Genomic DNA, 19,714 nt, shown 5'->3' on the forward strand with positions numbered 1-19,714 from the left:
ACAATCCAGGGTCTGGTGCAGTGTCATTCTTAGGGTTTCTATGGTAAACACATAGAATTCATAACTCACTCTCTCTTCCTCTCCGCCGCACCCTCCCTCCCTCTGTGTGTGTGTAGCTTCATTGTAGAGTGCTAAGTCAGAAGAGAGTTGAGGGTTTCCATGGGAAGGACCCCTATACCAAGAGTTCTCAACTATACCTTGAGGTTTCCTTTTCTTCCGCAAACAGGAGGTGACATATCGCTCCAACTCTCGTAGTGTAGATGGCTTCAGGGTCTCAAAGTCAATCTCAATCTCATCGGGGTTGGAGTTTTTAAGTGATGGTTCCCTCGACTGAATTATGTGTACTACACGGCCTAGCTTCTCACCAGGAAGTTTGTTGATATCTAGACTTAGCTGCCGCTTCTCCTCATAAGACATGGGCTTACACTTGTCCTCCTCTTCTGATTCATATGTGGGAGGCGGCTTGGTCTTCGTGGGTACTGGTTCCTTCTTGCTATGAAGGGATGAGATTTACAGTTAAGAATGGGTTCCCTGACAAAAGCTGCACAAATCCCTCAGAATGTATGTGGTTAAGTGACTTCCCGCTCTCAACAGGGAACGACCAGAAAGACCAGAGTGAACTTGGGCGGGCTACAGAAGCTGCAACTGCATAATGGCTGCCTACTGTGCCCTCTCTGGTCAAGCACTGAGTCACCAAAGCATGTTAAGGGAAAAAACTGAGGGGGAAGGAACAGCTAAGTGTGTATGATAGGGCACCAACCCAGACTGGTGACTGAAGCCAACAGGGTTGTCTTCCTCCCTACCAAGCATTTTTTGGGATCACCACTCCCAAAGATGGAAAAACTGGGAAACACAGACCTCACATTGCTGTTGCTGCTGTTATTTTTCTTTGTCTTTTTAGGAGGAAGTTCCTTGGTTTTGCTTTTTTTATTTTCCTCCACTTCTTCTTTCTTTTTGTGCTTTTCCTTTTTCTTTTCCTTCTTGTCCTTCTCCTTTTTCTTTGGTTTGTTCTGCTGGGGCTGTGATAGGGCTGCAAGCTGCTCATGCACGGCTTTGAGCTGTGGAACAGAGTGAAGGAGAGAGGAAGAGAGGGAGAGAGGGAGAGGGAGAGAAAAGAGGAGAAAGAGAGAAATTAATTAATTAATTACAACCAGGCTGGGCATGATGGTACAGGCCTATAATCAATCCCTTCCTACATCTGAGAGGCAGAGGTAGGTGGATCTCTTTGAGTTACTAGCCAGCCAGGGTTACACAGTGGGAACCTGCCTCAAATGCAAACCAACCCACCCACTACCAGGACTAAATGTTCTTCTCACTACCTAAACCCTGGAGGATAGCTCTGTACCATGTAAAACTGTATGCCTGAGTGTTGAGTTGCGGGTATGGTAGCAGCAGAGAGCACACTGGCTTCCTGCCACATTAATGAGATCCCTAAGGTGTGCTTACCCACGCCTTGATCTCCAAGGACTGCTACCGTCCTCCACAGCAGCAGAGAAGTTGAATAGCCTGACAGATGCTAAATCTCCTGGCTATCTTAGTCCCAGGATGTTTCGGGGATGAAGGCTTCTTCTTTTTTTTTTGTGGTTCCACATGGGAGAGGTTTATTGTGCAGAGGTAGAGGGGCAGCGAAGAGGGTAGAAGGGCAGAGAAGAGGAAAGGGGGGGGGGAGAGAGAAAGAGGAGAGAGAGAGAGAGAGAAAGGGGGGGGGGAGAGAAAGAGGAGAGAGAGGGGGGAGGAGAGGGAGGAAGGAGGGATGAAGGTTTCTAAGGGTTAGGTAAAGAGTAAACTGAAACACTAGGGCTTGGTGACTAACTCAAAGGTAAGATTATTGTAGACAAACAGCCCCAGGATCCTGAAGTCTATTCTCACAGAAAATGTCCATATCTCACCCCTACTCAAAACACACAGCATATCTATCTGTAGGAATAACATGCTGCTGAGAAAGGAAATGCCACAAGGAGCTTTTTAAAAAGGTAGAGTTGACAACATCTCTTAGAAACCCGTGAGAAACTAACTACTACCCTGGCTTCTGCACATAAAACCAGGTTCCCTCACCTGTTCCTGGAGCTCAGCCAGCCGCTGGGCTCGCTCTTCCTCAGAGTCGTCAGTGGAGCTGTCGCTGTCGGAAGAACTGTCACTGCTGCTGTCACTAGATGAGGGTGGGGCTACCACCTTTGTAGGGGGTGGCACTGCAGGAGAGGACACTGTAACAACTGGCTCTTCAGGCTCATCAGGCATCTTGGCAAAGCGCATTTCAAACACATCCTGGGGAGAGAAAGCCACGCTCATGTGGGTGCTCAGCCCTAGGAATGCCTAGGACCAGATTTGTTCCTTGGAGGAAACAGTGACCAAAGTTTAAAAAAAAAAAAAATCTAGTCTTCTGAGAACCTTAGTTTGAGGGTTCTTAGTAAGTGTTAGGACATGAGCAAGACCCCCAGAGAACATGCCCAGACCTCCTTCCAGGTCTGTAGCTCTCTGACATGAGGTTTTGCTGGCCTCCTACATAGAGAAAAGAATGCTGGAAAGGCTCTGAGTTGAAAGAATGCACATGTATATGTGTATGTGTCTACATCTGCCTTCCTATTCCTCAGAGTAGCCCATGTAACTGAATAAGCCTATGGATCACGCATCTCAGAAATGCTGGCTAGCGGTGTACGGTGCTTATGGCAGACTTAGGAAAGGGGTACCTTGTGAAGTATAGAAGTACAGAACAGAAGAAGCCACAGGGATTCTGGGCAGAGGAACACACACACGCACACGCACACACACACACACACACACACACACACACACACACACACACACACACAAAGAGACTCTGAGACCAGCTGACAGTTACATGGAGTTACAGAACTCATAGAGCAGTAGTCCCTGCCTGTGCTCCTAGGAATCAAATCACACACAGCCAACCAACTGGCAATCTGCACTCCTCCACCTATGTTGGGGTGGCCACAGTCAATCCAACAACTCACAGAATAGACATATAAGGAATAAGGCTGGCTTCCCAGAAAGTTTTATTTTATTTATTTATTTATTTATTTATTTATTTTTGGTTTTTCGAGATAGGGTTTCTCTTATAGCCCTGGCTGTCCTGGAACTCACTTTGTAGACCAGGCTGGCCTCGAACTCAGAAATCCACCTGCCTCTGCCTCCCGAGTGCTGGGATTAAAGGCGTGCGCCACCACGCCCGGCGATTTTTTTTTTAAAGACCTGCTTTAAGAATGGAATAACCCTGTAATTGAGGAAAATACGTAAAAAATATTAAAAATTAAAAAAAATAAAATAAAANAAAANTNNAAAAAAANAAAAAAAAAAAAAAAAAGAATGGAATAACCCTGCAACCATGCCTCCACCTCCCCCAGGCTGCAGCAGTTAGGAGAGTAGCCTTGACTGGGCAGCAGACTGGAGCTGGCACTAGAGATATTGGGTGCAAGAGAGCACCTGAGGGCATGAAAGCTGACCCTGACTTTCCTGCTGATGGAGTCATTTTGGGAGGCCTACCTGGAGGAGTGCTAGAGAACTCACCCTGGTGGTGCAAATAAGGGATAGACAGTGTGCTGACCAGCCCAGCCACCTCCCATACCCAGATCCAGGGCACTGAGTATGCTTATCCCAAACTCAGTACAATTTGCAAACACTTGGGCCAGTCCTGCAGAACCAAAGCTGCAGGATCTCCATGACACGGGGCAACAACAGAATAACCAGGAAGTCCCAATGAGGATCCAACATTGACGGTGTCACAGAACATATATGCAGAAGGCCTAGGTCAGCTCATGTAGGTAAACTGTGTGAGTGTGTGTGTGTCTATTAGAATACTAAGCAGGCTGTATGTGATAAAGAAATCATAAGGTCAGGCGTGGTGGCACACGCCTTTAATCCCAGCACTTGGGAGGCAGAGGCAGGCAGATTTCTGAGTTCGAGGCCAGCTTGGTCTACAAAGTGAGTTCCAGGACTGCCAGAGCTACGCAGAGAAGCCCTGTCTCGAAAAACCAAAACGGGAGGGAAGGAAGGAAGGAAGGAAGGAAGGAAGGAAGGAAGGAAGGAAGGAAGGAAGGAAGGAAACATAAAAGTCCTTTCAATACAAATTCAGGTGCTGGGGGCCACAGTGTCTAAGTTGTCTAAGATGAAACAGTCCAGAAGCCAAGGTTGGAAGTAGAAACCATTTAAAAGTTTGGGATACAAAGACTGAAAGTTCAGTAGGCGGTGCCATGTGTCCTGGGAGGAGGCTTGAACAAACACAGGGCCAGAGTAAAACCTGCCTACCTCTGGGACCTAAAATAGGAGCCAAATGTCTTTCCAGTTTCTTTTTCCCCATGAAACAATTACAACCACAAGGAATTTGTGCCCACCTCCTCAACAAATTAAAGTCCTGTAAGCACATGGGCCGCAGTTACTACAAATCTTCTGAAACGAAGGTGGAAAGGAAGTTTTCCTTTTCTATATAACTTTTCCAAGTAAATTCTATTCCTGCAACATAGCCTAATTAAGAAACCTAAATTGGGCCGGCCGTGGTGGCGCACGCCTTTAATCCCAGCATTTGAGAGGCAGAGAGAGGCGGATTTCTGAGTTCGAGGCCAGCCTGGTCTACAAAGTGAGTTCCAGGACAGCCAGGGCTACATACAGGACCATACATCACACGTGTGTGATGGCACACACCTTTAATCCCAGTACTCGGGAGGCAGAGGCAGGTGGATTTCTGAGTTCGAGGCCAGTCTTGTCTACAGAGTGAGTTCCAGGTCAGCCAGGGCTACACAGAGAAACCCTGTCTCGAAAAACAAAACCAAAACAAAACAAAGACGTAAACAAGGTAAAAGCTTTGTGTCCCCCTTTCTGGCTTCTTACAGATTTCTGATAGGGGACATTTGTAGAAAAAGAATACAAAACCCAAAGATGCTACAAAGATAACTGCCTTCCAGAATAGAAATTTGCCTGGCAAAAGATAATGCAAAGAACCTTCCACCCCTGCCTCACGGGGACTCTCCTTGAGAATAGGCATCTCATCTAAGTCAAGCTTGTTATTAAGTCAATGCCTATGAAGAACTCATCTCTGTAGGCTGCTAAGTAGCAGATAGCTTGGTGATCATCATAATAAAAATGGTATGCTTGAACAGATTCACCCACTAAGAGGAGAAAGGTATACAAAAGAAAACGTTTAAACAAGACACCAAAATATAAAAGCAAACCCTTCCCCTTCAGAGTGGAGACTGTACAGAGGAAGTAGTGGCAAGGCGTCAGGGCAGGGAGAAAATTAGATTTGGGGGTGGGGGCACTAGACACAGTGGGTTTTCTTTCCCTTCTTTAATATGAACTCCTCAAGATAGTATTTTTCCTTGCTGGCAGGAAACTGAATTGAACTTTACAGGTTCTATAACAGGGACAAAAATGGCCAAACACTACCCTAGGTTCTAAGAAACTGTGAGCAAAAGGAGGGGGTCCTAAGACCAAAGTCTGAAAGCACACTGCCACTTGATGGTCCTGTTTAAAAACTGCAGTCAGCTGATAGTGTAGACTATCTTTAATTCCGGCATTCAGAATGTAGAGGTAGAACTAGCCAGAGATAGACAACAGTATAGTTCAAATACATTAACTAATAAATAAAATATATCTTAAAAAAATTGTAGCAAAATTTAAAAGCCTTAATTCCACATAAAGACTAGTGAAAGCAAACATAAATGGCGAAGGGGCTGCCAAACTGGAGAGGGAATGCTAAGAGACAAGTACAAGTCAGAAAAAACCAAAACTAAGGAAGATTTAAAAAAACAAACAAACAAACAAAACACGTGTGTGATGGCACACGCCTTTAATCCCAGCACTTGGGAGGCAGAGGCAGGTGGATTTCTGAGTTCGAGGCCAGCCTTGTCTACAGAGTGAGTTCCAGGACAGCCAGGGCTACACAGAGAAACCCTGTCTCGAAAAACAAAAACAAAACAAAACAAAAAAACACCCACCAAAAACAAAAAACCAACAATCACACACAAAAACCATCCAAACAAACAAAACCAAACAAATGGCACTAGATGTTCTTGCAGGAGATTCAGGTTCTGTCCCTAGCACCATTAAGGAAACTGGAAACTTACAACTCCAGTATAGAGATCTGCTACCATCTTTTTTTTTTTTTTGGTTTTTCGAGACAGGGTTTNTCTGTGTAGCCTGGGCTGTCCTGGAACTCACTCTGTAGACCAGGCTGGCCTTGAACTCAGAAATCCGCCTGCCTCTACCTCCCGAGTGCTGGGATTAAAGGCGTACACCACCACGCCCGGCGTGCTACCATCTTTTAAGACTCCATAAGCACCAGACATCTCACAGTCAAACCGCCCATACAAATAAGTGTAAAACAAACAAAATCAACCAACTAAGCGCAAATTCCCAATAGTTTGATCGTGCATTTGAATTTTAAGAGCCAGATCAACACTATCAGAGAACAGTCAATCCTACCAAGCTACCCTTGAATCTGACATGTTCTCTGAACTGAAGGAGAAAAGATGCTATCATGTGACACATTAGCAAAGCTAACAAAATAGTATGGAGGCAGGGAATCACCAAAGTTCTAATGACAAAGACCAACGGGTCACCAACAGCTCTGCAAATCTCTGCCCTGGAAACACCTAGAGACTGCTATGTAAGCAGACCCAGGAAGCCTGACCTACAGCTAACTTACCTGTGCTTCTTAGTAGCAGGTTGCTCAGCAGACCCCTGACCTGAGAACGGTAGCAACCCATGAACTAATGAAGAAATGGCTGGGGGTTAAAATCTTATGTTTCCTTTAAAGGCAGGTCTGGGCATTATAGAGATGGCTCAATGGTTAAGAGCACTTGCACCTTATAGATCTCTGTAAATTCTGGTATGTACTTTTCTTTAAAATAAAAGCTAGGCTGGTAAGATGGCTCAGGGAGTAAGAGCACCGACTGAGTTCAAATCGCAGTGACTATGTGGTGGCTCACAACCATCTCTAACGAGATCTGGCGCCCTCTGCTGGTGTGTCTAAAGACAGCTAGAGTGTACTTACATATAAAAATAAATAATAAGTAAGTCTTAAAAAAATAAAATAAGTCTCCTCCAGGTTGCTGAAGGGGCAGGGTGGGGAGTAGGGGATGGGGGGACACAAACAGGCAGAACCAGCCACTCACATTTAAGTTAATGATCCTAACTTAAAACGTATGTATGCATTAGTTAAGTTACATATGCTCAGAGGAGCTGAGCAGGGCTAGTTTAATGCCAGCCTGATCTATGTTAAGAGTTCCAGAACAGCTAGGCCTACATAAGAGAGACCCTGTTCAAAAACAAACAAACAAACAAACAACAAAAACAAAATTTCCTCCAAGCCTCACTGCATTATGATGAGTGAGGTGACAGAATAACTACCTGACAAGGCAAGATCCAGCCTGACCCTGGAGCCTCACCTGGAGTTTTCGAGCCATGGCTACCACTTCATGGTCAGGGGGGTTGTACTTGTAGCAGTTGGAGAACATCAATCGGACATCAGCACCAAATTCCTGGGCATCTCTGTACTCTCGGGACTCTAGTTTAGACTGCAAATACAAAGTAGGCCTTAGTTAGACATTTCTGTTCCTGCCTTGTGTGTGTGTGTGTATGTGTGTAATACATTATTGATGGGAAACAAGGTAGCCTCTTAGTGGCTCTCAGTTTAATCCAGACTAGAGTATGGATTATGGGGACAAAAAAGAACAGGCTATCACTCCGGTTCTCGGCATGAGACAGATACGGAGATATAGCTGCCAAGTCTTGGGGCTTAGAAATTATTTTAGAAGCAGGCTTACCCTACTGAGGTCAGTACAGCGTCTAAAGGGAAACTGAACACACAGAATCCCAGAAGGGATTATGCCAGAACTGATGAGAAAATAAGGCAAGTTCTGATCTTGCATGTGCTTGTACGGAAAAGAATCTCCTGTTTGAGCAATGTTATTCTACTTCCAGGAGGAAAATTATAAATGGTGATGATGTTGGTGGATAGTGCTGTGTCTTCTACAGATGAAACAGCAAAGCCTTTCTTTCCAATCACACTGAGCCCAGAGGACCCAGAGTCTCCTAGATCATCTGCCAGGTGCAAAGAAGTACAGGGGCATTGGAGAGCCTGAGTAAGCATCTCCCATCTCCTTACACCAAGGAAATGGGCAGAATCGTCACCTGAAACCAAGTATACTAGTCTACTGTTCACTTATTTCAACAATGAACCTGCAGGGGGCGCCCATAATGCTACTGGATTAGTCTAGGAGAAATCCTGTCTCTGACCATCATCCCAGGGACCTGGTAGCTAACCTTGATTGTGCTCATGTCCATGGGATGTTTAATGATGTCACAGTAGTCATGCAGACCCAGTGCCTCCACATCCACAGGCTTGTAGAAAGGCCAGGCATAGGCAGCATGTTTCTTGGCAAACATCTCCTTGAGGATGCCACTGCAGCACTTTAGCTGCTCAGAGATCTTGCTGCTCTTCTCTGGCCCTGGGTGTTGCTGTGAGTCTGGTACATCCTTCTTTGGAGGCTTCACAGGTCTGCTGCTCTCCCGCCGAGGACCCAGCTTGGCGGTCTTGGGCTCTGGGGCCAGTGAGGGTGGCTCATGAATGGGGTCGATGGTGGTGGGGGTGGTGGTATCTGCTTTCCTCTTCACCCCTTTCTTTGTCTGCCATGAGCACAGGCACAAAAGTCTCAATCAGAGGCTCTGGCTGGTACAGCTGCCCTTCAGGATCACCTCTGAAACCAAGCCCTGACCAGGATCCCAATACTCAGGACAGGCCCAAAGGTATAACTGCACTGAGACCCTGTCACACCACTGTTTTCCACAGCTGGACTAGAACCAGCCAGCAACAGGAGAAAAGCACAAAACCCAATAGAGTATTTACTCTCTTAGAGGCCACAGAACCTGCTGAAGAGGTTTACTGCTTACTACCTGGGCCTTGAACCACACAGCCCATAGAAGAAACAACTAAGAGAGCCTGCAAGTCCGTCTCTGGTGGCAGCAATCCACCAGGGCCCGGGATGCTCACCTTCACAGGCTGGGGGGTGGTCGCAATGATGGGCGGGTGACTCTGCACAGGCTGTGGAACTGGAGCAGGTGGGGGTGGTGGCTGGGGGGGTACCGGTGAAGGAGTCTGAAGTGGCTGAGGGGGCACCATTGTCATGACAGGAGGCTGGGCAATGAGGTCTGGGGTGACAGCAGGAAAGGGGTGAGTTGTGGCCTGCACAGGTGGAGGAGGGTTCTGCTGAGGCGTCTGGGTCTGCGGAGAAGCTGATGCTTGAGTTGTGTTTGGTACCGTGGATACACCAGGCTTTGCTGTCCCTACCAATCATAAAAGATAGGAAATTTAAAAGATATGTTAGCACACCCTGACAAGACACCCATACATATGTGTGTACTACATTTGTTTAGTGTGAGGACCATCTGGAACACTTCAGGTATCACTGTGCACCAAACTTATGCCTGTGTCCCCAGGGTTGAGAGGGAAGTGGTAGCATTTCCTGAGGTGTCCTGGTGGCAACTCCTCACTCAGATACAGACTGAGATAAGAAGGGCAGCGCAGGCTAACAGAGTGGGAAACCTATACACTGTGTCAGCACCAGTGCTGCACATGGAATCAGAAACATGTTGCTGGGGGATCCAGGCAGCTGTCCTCACGTCCTTCAGAGTGCTTTTGGCAGGATCCGGCAGCAGTCAGCCTTGCAAGGTTTCTGAAAAGCTTGATGATTTCAACCCTCAGAGCCACTAGGGACTAGTGGACAATTGTAGCCATCTGTGACTACCCAGGTTGTTTCCCTGTAGCTGTATTGTAACTTCCAACACAAAGTAGTCACATGGCACACCAAATCAGAAATTAAAAACAAAGGGTTATAACTACAGCCCAAATGTGAGCAGGTGGACCAGGGACCGTATCCTGTACTATGATTTGCATGCAGATGGAATGACAGGAAGTCTTTAAAGCCTGCAATCTCAGCAGTGAGGAGGCCAAGGTGCAAGGATTAAGGTTTTAGGACCAGCTTGGGCTATGTCAATAAAAAATTCTACCTCAGGAAGGAAGGAGGGAGAGAGGTAGGCAGACAGGAAAGCAAAAGCATTATCTATCTGTAGGCTGTCCTAGAGTGCTTTCCAGGAATCATATGAGGAGGAAGGGGGAGGTTCTACTGAGTTTCCCAATTTTCTTTCTAGCCTGAGATTCCTGTACCTGCTGCAGTCAAATCATCAAAACTGTTAGTCCCAGAAAGTGAGGAGTAGGCTCTACATGTTATGGATAAGGAATGCGATTTAATCCATGTTCCTGCCAAAAGTTTTGAGTAGTAGTGAAGATCTGTAATAACAAGACTCAAGAGGCATGAAGGCTTTGAGTCTGAATTAACAAAGGGAAGGAGAGGGAAGGAAAAAGAAGGAAGGATGGGCAGAGGAGAGTGGAAGGGAGGGGGAGAGGAGAAGGGAGTGGGAACATACATGTGAATGACTGTCTTTCTTTGGTAATTCCAAAAGCTACTCTGGATTCAGCGGGCCCCTGTGCCTTTGCCACTTTAGAGCAAGGTGGGAGGCCAGGCTAAAAGCATGTCTTAAAAGAAGCAAATAACTAACAACCAGAAGCAACCTGAAAACTGTCACCCTTTTGCAGCTCAGAATTGTAAAGTTAACAGCAACTTTGCCAGATGGCTGCTTGAGTTTGTTAGCAGTAGTAAAGTTGGAAACTGGGAGGCAGGAAGAAGTTAGTAATTGGCTTTACATGAGTAAGCACCAGAGGCAAACATGACTGGCACAGTGCATTAAGGGAATTTAGATAGTAAACCTTAAAGATTGGGAAACTAGTTACAACGGCTTCTGTCAGAATAATTTCTTTATTCTAAAATGGAAAAGCAGGGTCAGGGGTATGAAGCTCAATGGTGAAATACTTGCTGGATTTGAGGTTTAGCACCATAAAATAAATAATAAAAAATAAAATTGAGAGAAAAGCAAGAAACATCTACAGCACCAAAGGTGAAGAATCAAATGTCAAAGCCATGCTTTCTTTTATACCGAAGTTATCAACTACTCAGGGCCCAGTGACTTTTGCCAAGGGGAAACTTCAGATCCGTGGGACTTCCTAGGAGCATAGATAATAAATATTAAAGTCCACTCTGTTCAAATAACAGCAGTGAAATATTTGCTGTCACCACCTAACTCCCTGTAATCCCTAGCACTCTGCTAAACTTGGAAAATAGGCAAAGATGAGGAGAAACACAACTACCTGTTTCTTTCCTCCCTCGTCCTCTTCCTTTTGCCTGGACTATCATGATCTCAGTTTCTTCTGTAGGCAGTTCATTGATTTTTTGCAAGAAGAGCTTCTCCAGAGCTTCTGCCATTAAGACGATGTCATCTCCAGGCTGGATGAGGAAACAGGTGGGGTAGAGCTGGAAGGCCTTTTCTTCCCATCTCTGTGGATGGGACACCAAGGCCACCCCCATGCTCCAATACATGGAGCATTGTACCCAGGCTCCTTTCATGATATGGACTCCAGGGGGCTACAATCTTTATGCTACCAGGTATTCCTAAACAAGATCTGGACTCCAGGGGCCATAATGGTTATGCTATTTGGTATTCCTAAGAAGACCTATCCACCTGAATCTCCTTTCAGTTTTAAGCTCCAAGAAACCATCCTTGTGCCTTATGTACCTACCAGCTTAATTTCCTAACGGGAGGCCCTCCTTTACTTTGGGATTTCTTCAGATACAACTCAAATGAATTCACTAGAACTACTCAAATTACACAGCATTTTTTCTGGTGATGAATACTTTTTAGGGTTCCAACAGTGCTCCCTAATGTACCCCAATGGCAGCTCAGTGAGGTTTGAACAAAGCCCTTATCACATTGCCTTATGAATCCCCACTCTGTCACCATGTCCAGAACATGCTGTCCCCGTTCAGCTCTAAACTGAGGGCCTAGTCTGTACATTTTAATTTCCACCTAAGTGGTGAGAACTAAGGCTTTACAAAACACAGTAAACTTCAAGAAACTCACCTACCCATCTCTTCTGGGCAATTTTACCCACTACACGAGCAGAGGTCAAAAGCTGAGTTCTGTATAGTGTCTCCCTCCAGAGTCGTTCTATTTGAAAGGGTTGGTTTTAATCACATCTGTGGTCTGAACTGTAAACAAATGATCTGGCTTCATGGCACAGCCGAGCCGAAAGGTTTGGCTACGGGGTTAGGAAGTGGCCCGTGGGTCTATATGTAAGACCAGGAGGACACTGGATTTTATGGCCATGTCCACAGTTCCAGGAGACTGTGACCCACAGAACAGCTGGGGTCTGCAGCTAGCCCCACTGTACCCTCTCACATCAAGGTTTGTGCCTGAGCACACCTCTGCAAAACTCTAAGTTGTGCAGCCTCTTTTACCTGAAAATTTACACCATCCCAAAGGACCACTTGGTGCTATCTGTCCTCATATGTTCTCTACTAGACATGCTCAAGAACTAAAATAAAAAACCCCAAGGGTACTCGAGGCAGATGCTTTAGGCTAACAAGGATAACAATGCCCTCCTCCCCACAAAAGAAACACCCAATCCTATGCACAATTATAGGTCCCGTTATCCTACTTCTGGGAGTCTCTTGCTATCATACGTCCACAGCCCAGCTATCCCAGCAACCCTGTCCTTAAGGCTCCTTAGAAGTATCCCTATTTTTACTCCCCCTCCTTCCCAAGCAGGGAAACTGGACCTCTGCACCCCAACATCTCACCTTGTTATAGATGTAACAATTTGTAAACATAGTGTTGAAGTCCTGGATACATTCCTGAGCATTCCAGTAATAGTTGTTTTCCAAGCGCTTCTTTATTGTTCCCATATCCATGGGTGTTTTAATAATCTTATAGTAATCCTGAGGAGCAGAGAAATCAAAGGCCAGTGTTACTTAACTCCACAGCCAAAGACCTTCCCGTGGTGTCAGTGAGGAACTGACTGTAAAGTAAGTAAAGAAAGGACAGATCCCTAAGTGCTAGATGGAAATTCACATGCTAACAGGTTGTATTTACAAGGGGGAAAATAAATATTTTCTTTTTACATAAAACAAAAAAGATAATTTAGTGTATGCACAATGTATTTTGATCAAAATCTGCCCTCATCCCCCAATCCCCTCATCTAGGCCTCCTTACTGAGTCAAATTGGTGGTGCCTGTATGCGCATGGGTGAGACGGTTAGGAGCATCAGCAGCTTCCCAGTAGACACACCCCCAAACAACACTGACTCCCCTTTTCTCAGCAGCCAGTTATCACTATCTCCTCAGGTAGGGGTGGAGCCTTGTAAGCTCCCCTTCTCTTTGGGGGCGTTAAAACATCCCTTCCTCCTAAGTATCAGGGAAGGCACACAACGTATAAGAAAGCAGTTCTTGCGGATAGAGGGACAGAGGAGAGCATGAAGATATGTTCCAAAATTAAAGTGGGCAACGAGGTTTTAAGATGTGCTGACAGCCAGAAAGAAAGGGCCACTACTGTGTATGCAAGAGAAGGCCCATGCAGACGCCTTGCTCTGGTGAAGGCTGCATCTGTGCACCCAGGCCAAAGGGCAACTGAAAACCACACTCGAACTTATTTCTGCTGTCTCCTCCTCCCCTCCTAAGAGAGCTAAACACAAACGAAGGCCTATGGAAACCCAAATATTTTTATTCTGTGGACAAAATTCTCTGAGAACAGTGTTTCAAGTGGCTCAAAAACAGGACAACATTAACTGCTGAAGAGCAATGGGATAAAAGACTGTTGGGAGCTAAGGCAATGGGTTTAAGGTAGGACAAGAGGCCAAACTGCATGTGAAGACATAAGGCCCCAGAGAATGCAAAAGGGAGGCCTGGAAGGTGGCTTTCTAATAGTTCCTGAAAAAGTATAAGCTCTTATACCACTAGCTGATTAGCCCCCCCACCCCCTTTCAAATTAAGGGCTTTCGGATCACTCTTGTTCAGCAACCTTTCTTTGAAGACATCAGTGGAGATACACACCTTGCAATTCAAAAGTTAGGAGGGTATACAGCAAAAGGACCAGACCTGGGCAAGTCTGGTCCAAGGGCAGCCTAGGACCTGTCCCTTTATTTTTATTTTTTATTTTTTTCCTTGAGACAGGGTTTCTCTGTGTAGCCCTGGCTGTCCTGGAACTCACTTTGTAGACTAGGCTGGCCTCAAACTCAAGAAATCCGCCTGCCTCTGCCTCCCAAGTGCTGGGATTAAAGGCGTGCGCCACCACCAGGACTTTTATTTTTAAAAGGCTGCTAAATGTGATAAAATTAGAAGAAAGGTTGGATTCATATCATCCAAAAGAGGGAAATTCAGGCTCACCTTCAGGAGTTCCAGCCTCTGCACTTGACAGACATGCATCACCTACCATATACTTACTCACCAGCATATTCTAATAACCTCACTTGAATCCCTTAGGAATTCTAGTATGTTCCCGTGGCCTCACCTGAGTCCCCTAGTAATCTCCTGCATTGGTTGGTCTCTGCCCCTTAATGCCTCGGTGCCTCTGCACCTATTAAATCTTTTTTATAACAAACTATTCCTCTATTCTAGCCTGGACGTACTTTTCCCTCAAAGCCAAGTTTCTTGGTCTTCTAACAGCCAGCAGGATGATAGATAGTGTGTAACTCTCATCATTTTGACTTCATGTTCTCTGACGTACAAACCTGGGGACTACTGTTTGCTGGTGATTATTTGGTCTCTTCAGTAAGAGATCTCCTTGCCTCTCTTCTCATAAAAGTTTGGAAACCTGCCTTCCACTCCCAACTCCTTCTATCCTACTTGACCTAGAGTGCTACTGTCTACTGAGAATAGCTGCCATAGGCTCATATACAGAAATGTCTGGTCCCTAGTTAGCAGACTGTTTAGGAAGGATTAGAAAGTGTGGCCTTGTTAGAAAAAGTGTCACTAGAGGAGGGCTTTGAGGTTTCAAAAGTATATACACCAGGCCTGGGGAAGTTTCATTCTCTCTGCTGATCAGAATATAAACTCTTAGCTACTGTTCCAACGCCATACCTGCTTGCCAACAGACCCCCGTTATGATGTGCATGGACTAACCCAATACTCTGAAACTGTAAGCAAGTCCCCCAATTAAATACTTTATTTTATAAGTTGCCTTGGCCATAGTGTCTCTTCATAGCAAAAAGAAAAAAAAAAAAAGTTACCTTTTCCCCTGTAGAAGTAGATGCTATAGACTATTGCCATTCATCTCAAGCAGGCCTCCCAAGTGACCTGCAGGCCCCCACTGGCGGCTGCTTATATTGCTTATCTTAGTCAATGGTGGGCACTACCTCCCCCCACACACACCTTTTTCTATCAAGTTCACAACCTAGATGTCTTGTCTCTTCTTCTAAGACCAAAAGACATATATTTAGTGGTCAATAATTTTCAAGACAGGTCAGAGTGGGTTATCACAGTTTGAAGAACGTGAACACCTATTAGAAGCTAGGCCACCAACTAAGTACACATGAAAGAGTTCTAGCCCTCACAGACCAAACCTGGATAACAGCTACTACCACATAACACATTTGCCAAAAGGGCATGGAACTTAATACATACCACAGAGTAACTTAGAAACACAGCCTTGGCTTTTGAAGAGAACTATAAAAGCACTTGTTCTAACCATTCACTGAGGTTCAGATTGTAGAGCTGTCTGCTCGGGATATGTACAAATGGGACATTCCCCAAGAAAGAGAGAAGACGACCAAGTATATTGAAGGGGAGATCCCCAGGGGACAGTAGCAGTGCCCTTCAAACCCCAGAGCCTGTGTGCACTTGCTCCCTAGGAGATAGTCTTTCCAAGTTAGGGAGTGCTTTGGTGGTGCTTCAAGTGATTGCTGCTGCAGTAATCTCTGTACAGGCTGATCAACCACAGCTAAGGAAAAGGTTTGAAATACTAGTTGGGGTTCTGACATCAGCTCATCCTGTTTTAAACTTTTTCTATACAATATTACCTGGGGCACCAATTAACTAAGAAATAAGTTAATGTCTAAGCCAGTTAGCTTCTTCTTTCCTGTTTTTTGGTCCTGAAACTCACTCTGTAGACCAGGCTGGCCTCGAACTCAGAAATCCACCTGCCTCTGCCTCCCAAGTGCTGGGATTAAAGGTGTGTGCCACCACCGCCCGGCTCTTTCTTTCCTGTTTAATTTTCAAGTCTATAACAACAACATACTGAAAGGCCACTGTGGACACTGGTGATTAGAGTTCAATGACTCCAAACCCAACTTTACCCTTCTGCAGAATCTGCCTTTACTAGAAGAGACTGAAGGTAGTGGAAGCCAGAGGCCCTGTCCAGATGGCTACTCACAGGGAGGTTCAGCTTGACGGCATCCACGGGCTGCTGGAAAGGCCACGCAAACTGGTGTTTCCATAGTGTCTTGAGCACCACTCTGAGCAGATATTGCAGTTGGTTTGTCTGTCTCTTGGGCTTGTTAGGGTTGGAGGTCTCTGGAGGTGGAGGATTGGTGCTGGCTGCATTTGCTGGCTGGGGTTGGGCCTGGGCCTGCGTTGTAGACATTTGTGAGGTTTCTAGTCCATCCCCCATTACTGGCAGATTTCTCAATCTTGTCCCAGGGCCGCTCTCCGTAGACATGCTAGTGATCCCATCACATTCTTCACCAGGCACTCTAAACAGAAAGAAAAAAATCCCATCAAAGACCAGATAGCACATAAGCCAAACTAGAAATGAGTAACCCTGGCTGCAGATTCCAAAGATTGGGCTCCACTGGTATTAACTGGTCAGGATGGCTAGGAGAGTTACTATTCCACTCTCCAACTAAAAGAGCCCTAGTAATTATCTCTTCTAAGACTAGCCATCTATCTGGGCTTGGTGATGAGGGGCAGTAATCCCAGTTACTCTGGAGGCTGAGAAAGGTGGTTTTGTCAGGTTTAAGACCTATATGAACAGCTCAGTCAGATTGTGTTTCAAAATAAAATAAGAAGAGGACTGAGTGGATATATCTCAGTGGTAGAGTGCATGCCTAGTATATACAATCCCAGGACCACCATAAAAAGTGACCATCTAGTACAGAAGATAGGTATACCTGTCAATAACCGGGGCAGAGCACAAAGTAAGAGATGATCAGGAGCAAGCGAACCCACTGGAAACTACAGAGTCACAAGGGAGAAGGTATACTAAAGCTATGTTTCATAAACTTGCATGGCCCTTTTCCCTACAGACCTTTAGAGGATGGTGGTTGTGTGATGGGATAAGATAATGTAAGCTCTTGCTTATACAGCACAAAAATCAAATCAATACTTCTATTTAGGCCAGGGCTACACAAGAAAGAGCATTAAGATAAGGCCTATGCACGTTGCTTTTAAACAGCTTCACAGTTAATGTGAAGTTAATACAAACATTTTCAAGGTAAATATTCAAACAATACATGTTTACTACGAAAAGAAATCTCATGAAAAGGTATTGTACTCATTAAAAAAAAAATATTCATAGCTGGGCGTGGTGGCGCGCACACCTTTGATCCCAGCACTCAGGAGGCAGAGGCAGGCGGATTTCTGAGTTCGAGGCCAGCCTGGTCTACAAAGTGAGTTCCAGGGCAGCCAGGGCTACACGGAGAAACCCTGTCTCGAAAAACGAAACGAAAAGAAAAGAAAAGAAAAAGAAGAGAAAAGAAAAGACTAGACAAGACCTAAATAAATAAATAAATAAATTCATACTTGTCTATCCAATTATCCCATTGAAACAAACTAAGGTTTATAAATAAAGCATAGCTGAAGGAGTAGTAACCTTTCTCACTCTGGATCCCTAATTCAAAAAGAGTAAGTGGGATAAGGAAAGGCTTCATGGATATAAAACCTTGACCTGGTGTCTCTTTGACAAAGCACTAGAGATGGTGAAGGGGTACCAAGAGTTGGAACTAAATGTGCATCTACTTCATATAAATCTGATGGTGGTAATGATAAAGACGAGCCAGGCAGCCTGTGAAAAGCAACCCCCAAGAGAAGAGATAAATACTGCATTAATCTAGCTAGTATCATGGATTATGCTAGTTTCTTTCCTTTAAACTGGGAAGGCAGACAGACAGACAGATAGACAGGCAGGCAGGCAGGCAGGCAGAGTGCCTTCAATAGACCTCCAGTTTGGTTACCACAATCAGGTTTCACCTAGAAAGCTTAGGACGTGCCTGTAATCTCAAAACTTGAGAGGCTGAGGCAAGATCATAAGTTCAATGCCAACATGGAACATACATATACACCCTCCTGCTCCTTCTGATGCTATATGCTGACCATAGGTCAAGTGAGTAAGTGGTTGGCAAGGCAGGGGCAGGCAAGCTGTAGAGCAAAGAGACAGACAACCATGGGAAATGAATGCTCTGGGAATTAAAAAATCCACCCCCATTGCAGTGACCTCCCACCCTCAAACAGAAACAAAATAAAAATGTCAATTAATCAAGAGGAAAATGAACAAGAACGTCTTATCTGCCCCTGGAGCAAGGAAATGAGTCCTAGTGATTCTCCTTATCAGCATGGGGGTAACCTATTTAGTCCCTTGGTGAATTCTCCCTTTAATGTCATCCTTACTAGGCCTCAACTATCTATGCTCCACAATATCACTACTGCCAACCTTGTTACCTTCAGAACTTTTACTTGCTATCTCTGCTAAAAGCACACACACAGAGTAACAGAGACAGGTGCCAACCTCCTACCCAGCACCTGTGCACACATAACAACTTGAATCTTGAAGCAAGTCTTGAAGAAGCCATTCTCACTCTTTCACATTCTCATTCTTTTACTGTGGGGCTCAGTCTCACAGCTTTGAAAAAGCAGCACTCATATGGACAGTGTGGTACCTATCTGTGTCTCACTGGAACTACATGGCAGCCTGCGGCTTAGCAATTGACAAGATATTCTAAGTTGACTAAGCAACCCTTTAATCAATACCATTAAAATTTTTTCTTGAAAAAAAAAAAGGTGGGGAGGCTGCTGCTCCAGCCATGGACAGGAGAGAAGATACTATACTGATAACAAGGATGTACTCCATGGTGAGGTAAGCAGAGACAGGTCTCATCAGTACAGTGACAACGGAGGCACTGATCTAGGCAAGAGAGACAGCAGCATTTATGAGGAACAAACAGAATGGTGGCTAAGAATCTGACAGTTAAGGCAACTGTTAAAGCCAACTTAGGGGGTTAAAAAAAAAGTTACCCCCCTTCCACTTTCATTTCTGACCTGTTAGTAGCAAGGGCCAGAAGCCCCCATTTACTAAGATAAGAAATTAGAAAATGGTCAAGGGAAACTGTTAAAAAATTCCACATATTGTTTTCAACTTTAAATGCTCATGACCCCAGTGAACACCCTGATTCTAAATCTGTTCCAGAAGAAATCCTGTAATAACCTGTTTTGAGTTTATAGAAATAAAGGGAAAGATGAAGCAAGGATGGACAGTGTGGTGCTAATACCAAGGTGTCCCAAGGACATCATGCAAGTGAGAGGGTCACTGCAAACACTAGTAACACAAAGCAACTGGTCTTTTGTTAGGCTCTAGTATATTCCTTTCAGTGGTGCAGTAATTTCTAAAGCTTAACACCTTGTTGTTACTGTAATAAAAGGCAAATATCACAACAGGGGAAGTGTGTGGTGCCTCCAATGGTTCTCAATCTGAGAGGTTACACTTATTGTATAGTTTTGAGACAGATGGTCATTAAGAAGTAACTATATGGGCTTGTGAGATGGCTCAGTGGTTAAGTGCATGACTGCTCTTCCAGAGGTCCTGAGTTCAAATTCCGGCAACCACA

General features: G+C 45.1%; 1 protein-coding gene across 9 annotated transcripts in view; it reads right to left on the bottom strand.

Moving 5' to 3' along the window:
* The window catches only part of Brd4 (bromodomain containing 4), an 87,693-nt gene that overhangs the window by 15,787 nt on the left and 52,192 nt on the right, over window positions 1–19,714 (bottom strand). For 4 of the 9 annotated variants that reach the window (XM_021186437.2, XM_021186439.2, XM_021186436.2 and 1 more), the window contains exons 2-10: window positions 16,270–16,588; window positions 12,705–12,842; window positions 11,216–11,351; window positions 9,005–9,297; window positions 8,278–8,640; window positions 7,401–7,529; window positions 2,056–2,265; window positions 859–1,058; window positions 198–493 (exon numbers count right to left, since the gene is read on the bottom strand). In XM_021186437.2, the coding sequence (XP_021042096.1) occupies window positions 198–493; window positions 859–1,058; window positions 2,056–2,265; window positions 7,401–7,529; window positions 8,278–8,640; window positions 9,005–9,297; window positions 11,216–11,351; window positions 12,705–12,842; window positions 16,270–16,554 (2,050 nt within the window). In that variant the 5' untranslated portion in view covers window positions 16,555–16,588. The other 5 variants (XM_021186435.2, XM_021186438.2, XM_021186433.2 and 2 more) reach the window with 3 other exon arrangements.

This window comes from Mus caroli, chromosome 17 (assembly GCF_900094665.2).
Source record: "Mus caroli chromosome 17, CAROLI_EIJ_v1.1, whole genome shotgun sequence".
NCBI classification, from domain to species: domain Eukaryota; kingdom Metazoa; phylum Chordata; class Mammalia; order Rodentia; family Muridae; genus Mus; species Mus caroli.